Source organism: Panthera pardus, unplaced genomic scaffold (genome assembly GCF_024362965.1).
Source record: "Panthera pardus isolate Hobbes unplaced genomic scaffold, ASM2436296v1 HiC_scaffold_16, whole genome shotgun sequence".
NCBI lineage: Eukaryota > Metazoa > Chordata > Mammalia > Carnivora > Felidae > Panthera > Panthera pardus.
In genome coordinates, this window is record NW_026526721.1 from 40,175,696 (window position 1) to 40,183,994 (window position 8,299).

An 8,299-nucleotide genomic window follows, 5' to 3' on the forward strand; every position below is an offset into this window, starting at 1 on the left:
TTAATAACCAGCAGCCTGGAAGACCAGCTTCTGCTTAAGCAGAGCTCCAAGTCATGGCTGTATAAAATATGTCTTGTGTTTCAGTGGTTCATTCTACTGGGTATTTGCCTCCCCTTGAAACTACTTCTTACTCTATAACAAAATCTTTACAAATAGTTACTTTACAAAAGAGCTACTTCGTAGATCTCATGACTAGAAGAGAGTTATTATGTAAAGTACTAAATTTTTCACTGACAGGAACATGATGATTAAGAGAATGAGTTTGTTCTACCAATTGTTTGTTATGTTGTCATTGTAGAGAAGTTTATTAAACTTCAGTACGTCAGTTTTCTTATCTATGAAATGGGAGATAATAACTGTACCTACCTCGGGGCGCCTAGGTAGCTCAGTCCGCTAAGCATCCGACTCTTGATTTTGGCTCAAGTCATGATCTCACAGTTTGTGAGATTCAAGCCCCACATCAAGCCTGCACTGGGCATAGAACCTGCTTAGTATTCCTTCTCTCCCTCTCCTTCTACCCCTCCCTCGCTCATGCACCTGTGCACACGTGTGTATGTTCTCTCCTTCTCCTTCTCTCTCTCTCTTTCTCTCTCTAAAAAAAACAAAAACAAAACTGCTTTTGTATGACCTCCACCTCCCCCTCCCCCTCATTATTTATAGTATAAAGTAAACCAAACTATGACTCGATGAACTTATAGTTTAATATGAATGAAATATACTTGGACATTAAGATCAAACCAACAGCTGAACATAATAAAAACAACTGTGCAAGTAGAGTAAATATATGGTGGCTAGATCAATAAATTGGCAAATATTAATTCTCAGGAAAGCCTGGGGAAATTTTTCTCTCTTTGTTATTATCAAGAAGGCTACATATAATTTATGAGACTTCCAGCTCTGCTTAACAAGTAATCCTATTTCCCATTCAAAATATAGACTGCCATCTATGTTCTAAGAGTAGGAGAGACGTGTGACCTAGTCTATGTCCAGTAACCTAGAGGTGGTCCCTAGCAGTCCCTAGCACTGTGAGGACTCACAATGCGACCTTAAGATGTAAAGGAACAGGAAAGAATATGATTGGAGGCCATGCATGAATTAATGAAGGTAGATGATTTATTGAAATTCTTTTTTGTAATGTTTATTCATTTTTGAGACAGAGAGAAAAAGAGACACAGCATGAGCTAGGGAAGGGCAGAGAGAGAGGGAGACACAGAATCCGAAGCAGGCTCCGGGCTCTGAGTTGTCAGCACAGAGCCCAATGTGGGGCTCAAACCCATGAACCGCAAACCTCGAGATCATTTACCTGAGCCGACGTCAGACGCTCAACTGACTGAACCACCCAGGCACCCCGATTTATTGAAATTCTAATTGGAAGTGGCAAGGAAAATAAAACAAAAAGGAAAAGAAACTCAATTGTGATTGGTTACATTTGTTTTCCATTTTCTTTGTTCAGTAAATACAACTATCAGAAGATTAGTTTTCTAAATTTAATAATGGGACAATTTCTTAGAAACTGCAATCAAATTTATATGACTCATTTTGATTTTTTCCTTAGCACTAACTACCATTTTATTGAGCCTAATTTAAATGCTACAATGTGATTCTTAGAGGATTCAGCTGAATTATCAAATAATTCAGCCACTAATATTAAGCTGGTCCACTTACCAACAGAATTCACTTTTATTATGAAAACACACATAACTATCTCCAAATAGTTTCTCTTATTCAATATTCTATTCAAAATGTAATTTCAGAATTGCCTCTTGAAGAGACTCTTATGTCAAAACTGTTTATCAGGCAAATTTAAGTAGGAAGTTATTTTTGTTTATAATACAGAAAATGTCATCGCTATTAAATCAACTCCTATAACACTAAATAAGCAGTAGATAAATTCACATAACACTCAATAATAATTAATTAAACACTAAATAAATAAATAATTAACCAATCAAGAAATATTTAGTTTTTTAATTGAATATTTGGTACAAGTTTTATGATGAGAGAATGGGGGGGGGGATTAGGAGGAAGGTAGAAACTAATTAATCTACTGTGTTTCTAATATGTCTAATTGGCTTGGAGTAAGCATTTCACCTATGACCATTAACTGCCTAAAGATATTTCCAGGGAAATTAGCTAAAAACTGTGAGGTCCACTGATCTTGAAAGCACATATCAAGGATTTTCATGATAATCCTGATGGTGCAGTTGACCATGCCATTAAGCCTCAGGCCCTGCGATCCAGTATTTGGTTTAGAAAATATGGTCGGTCATATGACATAACTCTCACCACAGGCTGGAAAGAGTGGAAATGATGTGGGGGAAGGAAATAATAGCCCTAGAGCAGGAGGTCTAAGCCGTACTGTAAAAAGTCAGCAATAAAAATAGCCAGGGAAACAGCAGAAGAAAAGCTAGAGAAAGATTATTTATTTGGAAAATTCCAAGAAATAATTTAAGAATGTGAGAAAGAGAGATGCTGAGAAAGTTGTACAACAGAAATGTCAGAGCTGCTCTCAACCAAGAAGTCATTGATGCTGTAGCAGCAAAAGGCTTAGACAAACAGCTGAGTAACAGCCCTGTTGGGTTCTCCCCAAACCCCTAACTCCCTGGGCCAACAGCAGCAGCAACACCGGGGAACTTGTTAGAAATGCAAGTTTGAGGGCCCCACCCCAGTGTTACTGAATCTCTAACTCCAAAGGGTGGGACCCTATAACTTGTGTTTTAACAGTCCTACTGATGGTTCTGAGGCAAGCTAAATTGGAAAACCACAGGTTTAGAATTTCTTTTTTTGTTTTTTAACATTTCATTTTATTTTTTGAGAGACAGAGAGAGATGGAGTGGGAACTGAGGAGGGGCAGACAGAGAGGGAGACACAGAATCCAAAGCAAGCTCCAGGCTGAGCTGTCAGCCCAGAGCCCTACTTGGTGCTCAAACCCATGAACCATGAGATCATGACCTGAGTCGAAGTCAGATACTTACCCGACTGAGCCACACAGGCACTCCAGCGGTTTAGGATTTCTTTTTCTTAAAATTTTTTTTAATGTTGGGGCACCTGGGTGGCTCAGTCGGTTGGGCATCCGACTTCAGCTCAGGTCATGATCTCATGGTCCGTGAGTTCGAGCCCTGTGTCAGGCTCTGTGCTGACAGCTCAGAGCCTGGAGCCTACTTCTGATTCTGTGTCTCCCTCTTTCTGACCCTCCCCCACTCTCTCTCTCTCTCTCTCTCTCTCTATCTCTCTCTCTCTCTCTCAAAAAAAAAAATAAACATTAACACATTTTTTTAACGTTTATTTTTTTTGAGAGAGACAGAACATGAGCATGGGAGAGGCAGAGAGAGAAGACACAGGATTCGCAACAGGCTACAGGCTCTGAGATATCAGCACAGACCTCGATGCAGGGCTCAAACTCACCAACTGTGAGATCATGACCTGAGCTGAAGTCAGATGCTTAACCAACTGAGCCACCCAGGTGCCCCATCCAATGGTTTAGAATTTCTAGGGAAACTTTAGCTTCCATTCTTTATCTGGTGCTATCCTAGTTACCCTTTAAAAGGGGTAAGTGTTGGGGCACCTGGGTGGCGCAGTCGGTTAAGCGTCCGACTTCAGCCAGGTCACGATCTCGCGGTCCGTGAGTTCGAGCCCCGCGTCAGGCTCTGGGCTGATGGCTCGGAGCCTGGAGCCTGTTTCCGATTCTGTGTCTCCCTCTCTCTCTGCCCCTCCCCCGTTCATGCTCTGTCTCTCTCTGTCCCAAAAATAAATAAAAAAAATGTTAAAAAAAAAAAAAAGGGGTAAGTGTTGATATAAATAACGTAGATTTGTAGCTTCTCAATTATACACAGGACAACTACTCATTTTCTGGGTAACAGGTATTCAAATTTCTTTTTTTTAATGTTTATTTATATATTTTGAGAAAGAGAGAGAGACAGCACAAGTGGGGGAGGGGCAGAGAGAGGGAGAGAGAGAATTGCAAGCAGGCTCTGTGCTGTGAACACGAGGAGCCTGACACCAGGTTCCATCCCATGAACCGTGAGATCATGACCTGAGCTGAAATCAAGTGTTAGATACTTAACCGACTGAGCCACTCAAATTTAACCCTCAAATTTCTTGTGCCCCTCAATTTGCTTAGGAGCAAGCCATCAGCACCTGCCTTCAACGAATATCAGAAAATAAAAATTAAATTTACTACTGATAACCAAACACAAGTAAAATACTAGATGTGCTTACCTCAAAGTTTTATTATACACACACACAACACTTGATACAATAATACTAAGTAAAGTATTTGTTTTATCAGTTCCAACAAATAAGATATAACCACTTTAAATTTTTTTAATGTTTATTTATTTTTGAGAGGGAGAAAGAGGGAGAGCATAAGTGGGGGAGGGGCAGAGAGAGAGAGACACAGAATCTGAAGCAGGCTTCAGGCTCCCAGCTGTCTGCACAGAGCCCCACGCAGAGCTCGAACACACGAACTGTGAGATCATGACCTGAGCTGAAGTCAGAGCCTTAACCGACTGGGCCACCCAGGCGCCCCAAGACATAATGACTTTAAAGTAAAAATAATTTGAGGACTATGGAGGTACAATAATAGTTACAACCAAGAATAAAGCTTCAGATTTCCATCTTCTCTCTGTCTTTTCCTAAGATATAGGTGGCTGCTATAGAATTATTAAAAAAGAGAGAAGGGCTGATGTGAAAAAAAAGAAAAAGAAAAAATACTATCATATAAAAAAGATTAATCCTATTTCATTAGACTCTAATTGCTCTTATTTGGCTTACAATTAAACAATAGCATTGATTAAAGCAAAAATTATAAGCCCTGTTTGGAGTGTCCTCTTTCAGACGTAAGGTTACAGGGTCCTTACAATGGCGACTTGTAAAGAAGAATAATTTCCATTTCAGAGTGAGTGCCATTATGAGCTCTCCTTGCTGGCAAGTTCACCTTGTTAAGTGAGTTATTTTGTCATATATGTCATTGTAATAATGGTCAGTGTTTTATGGCTGTTTCACTCCCACTAATTCTATTTCATCTTTTTAAACCAAATTCGCTACTTATGTCCACAAAGACTACTAAACACTCTGACATTTTCCTCATTTCATAAAATGATCATAGAATGCTAGGGATGTACTAAAAATATTTTATTTTTATTTATTTCCCTTTTTATAATACTTATATCCTGACATGAAATACTTAGAAGTTCCTTTAGACTCCATGAGTTCAATGATGATGTTCTCAATGTAACTTTGAATTAAGTACAAAATTGTTTATGATTTTGAATACTGCCTGTAATATGATATTTTCTTATATTGGGTTATATAATACATAAATATGTATTAGTGACATGTGCTATTAAACTTTTACTGCATAGATGAAGAGAAAAACATAGCTCGGATTAATACAGTTTTTAAATGCAATTCTACGATGGTAGAGATTTTACCGAGTAATAGGTTAGTTTACTCATAAAAATTGTTTTATGTGAGCTGTATTTTCAGAAATGTTTTGAAAGTTATTGTTTGTTACTGTTTTCATTGGAATTTTTAAATTAAATGAAAAGAAAAAGAAAATCTATAATCTAAATTCCCATTTTTTTTAAATCCATGGAATATTCTGGGAAAACACACACATACACTTTTTCAAAATTCATTCTGAAAGGGAGAGAAAAATGTTTGAAGACTTCTCTGAACTGTTTTTCTCCTCCTTTGTTACAGGTATCCATTTTTGCAGCTATATTAATCTTTTAAAACAAACAAAATGGATTCCTTAAACTCATCTGATCAAAACTTGACTTCAGAAGAACTATTAAACAGAATGCCGTCTAAAATTCTGGTGTCCCTCACTCTCTCCGGGCTGGCACTGATGACAACAACCATCAACTCCCTTGTGATTGCTGCAATTATTGTCACCCGGAAGCTGCACCACCCAGCCAACTATTTAATTTGCTCCCTTGCCGTCACAGATTTTCTTGTAGCTGTCCTGGTGATGCCTTTCAGCATCGTGTACATTGTGAGAGAGAGCTGGATTATGGGGCAGGTGGTCTGTGACATCTGGCTGAGCGTTGACATTACGTGCTGCACGTGCTCCATCTTGCATCTCTCTGCTATAGCTCTGGATCGGTATCGGGCAATCACAGATGCTGTGGAGTACTCCAGGAAAAGGACTCCCAAGCATGCTGGCATTACGATTACAATAGTTTGGATTATATCTATTTTTATCTCTATGCCTCCTTTATTCTGGAGGCACCAAGGAACTAGCCGCGATGATGAGTGCATCATCAAACACGACCACATCGTCTCGACTATTTACTCAACATTCGGAGCTTTCTACATCCCATTAACATTGATTTTGATTCTCTACTACAAAATATATAAAGCAGCGAAAATGTTATACCACAAGAGACAAGCAAGTAGGATTGCCAAGGAGGAGGTGAATGGCCAAGTCCTTTTGGGGAGTAGTGAGAAAAGCACCAGACTAGTCTCCACACCCTACATGCTAGAAAAATCTTTATCTGATCCATCAACAGACTTTGATAAAATTCACAGCACAGTGAAAATCTCCAGGTCTGATTTCAAGCATGAGAAATCTTGGAGAAGGCAAAAGATCTCAGGCACAAGAGAACGCAAAGCAGCCACTACGCTGGGGTTAATCTTGGGTGCATTTGTAATATGTTGGCTTCCTTTCTTTGTAAAAGAATTGGTTGTTAATGTCTGTGAAAAGTGTAAAATTTCTGAAGAAATGTCAAATTTTTTGACATGGCTTGGATATCTCAACTCCCTTATAAATCCACTGATTTATACAATCTTTAATGAAGACTTCAAGAAAGCCTTCCAAAAACTTGTACGATGTCGATGTTAGTTTAAAGAAAGTTTATCATTAGAAGGTTGGGGATTTCTTGAGGTGAAGTAACTAAATGAATGATGAATAACAAAACAGTTAAACTTTTAGAGGAAATACATTAAAACTGCTAAACTTACAAGAATATAATTTATATTTTAATAGCAACATGAACATAAACTTCTTGAGTAAAAGATGTTTCTTTTGACCATCATTCTAGAGTATTCAAAACGCGAAGAAAATTTACTGCTTATAAACAACATTTTGCCTATGCAATGTCCCTAACAGGCTAACTGAAAATACGTATTAGAGTAATTATTATTAATAACAGTGATTTTCCAGGTTTATGGCTTACGACAATCACAGAAGAGTATTCAATTAACCACATCTGTAATTTCTATATAATGCTATGGTTTTGTTATAAAATTCTGCCATTTTAGAGAAAAGAAAATTCACCACAATGCACCCATTTCTCCTACCTAACCACTCTTGTGCCACCTTCACCTTATCCTGGGAAAAATGGGAGGAGGAAGCAGCCAACAATGATTCCTAATATGACTGGAGGAAATGTCAGCCAGGAGATTGATACGATCTTTGTATTTAGATAGTAAAGAGTAATCATAAAGTGAGTTAGGCATTGTAAAATAATTCTGAATACTGAACTTGTGCATATTTAACATTTTCTTTTTGTTCAATATGAATTCCTAGAAAGATATTTTCTTAACCATGTATTCTCAATATTTGAAATCAAAACCTTACCCTAGTAACAGTAACTCAGGAGAGGGTTCAGGGGAGGTGTTCTAATTGCCCCCATGTTGATTTAGGACTCAAATTTAAGGCACTAAGTACCCTAGGTTACTCACCATAGTTATTGTATTCCTAATGCCTTTTTTGAAATCTAAACTAAACGTCATTTCTGTTAATGTTAGCAAGCTCATTTGCTCACTGAAATGTCAGTGGTATTTTGCACTTCAGCAGTTCCATACCTTCAATTTACACATTATATCCCTTTTGTTAGAGAGAATGTGATAGGAATTCTTAGAACTTTCCACTGACTTTAATAACATCTCTGGTTTTTCAACTGGTAGAAATCAACAGGTAAAAAGATTCATATTATGCTAATTATAAATATATTATATTTTTTATATATCTCCCAGTCACTTCACTAGTTCAGTAAGCCAAAGCAATTCCATTAAGTTTCTCTTCCTGATTTATAGATGGATTTTAAAATAAAATAACCATGCTTCTGAGAAGATTTCATTTCATTTGAACCTGCAAGTTGATAGACTGCCTTTTGGAAAGCATACCATCAAACAAGACCATTTGAAAAATAATACATTCCTTTTTTTTAAGCCACACTTTTATGTGTATTTTCAATATTTTTCCTGTTCAGGTACTGAAGAATACATTACATTGATTTTTTACGTATCTATGGCAGATTACTCTCAATCTAACAAATATTTACAGAGTTCT

General features: G+C 37.6%; 1 protein-coding gene across 1 annotated transcript; it reads left to right on the forward strand.

Moving 5' to 3' along the window:
- Window positions 1–5,690: 5,690 nt before the first annotated feature.
- On the forward strand, window positions 5,691–7,754 carry HTR1F (5-hydroxytryptamine receptor 1F). Its single transcript, XM_019429972.2, has one exon. It carries the CDS (start codon window positions 5,747–5,749, stop codon window positions 6,845–6,847), a length of 1,101 nt encoding a protein of 366 aa, XP_019285517.2. The 5' UTR covers window positions 5,691–5,746; the 3' UTR covers window positions 6,848–7,754.
- The last annotated feature ends 545 nt before the right edge of the window (window positions 7,755–8,299 follow it).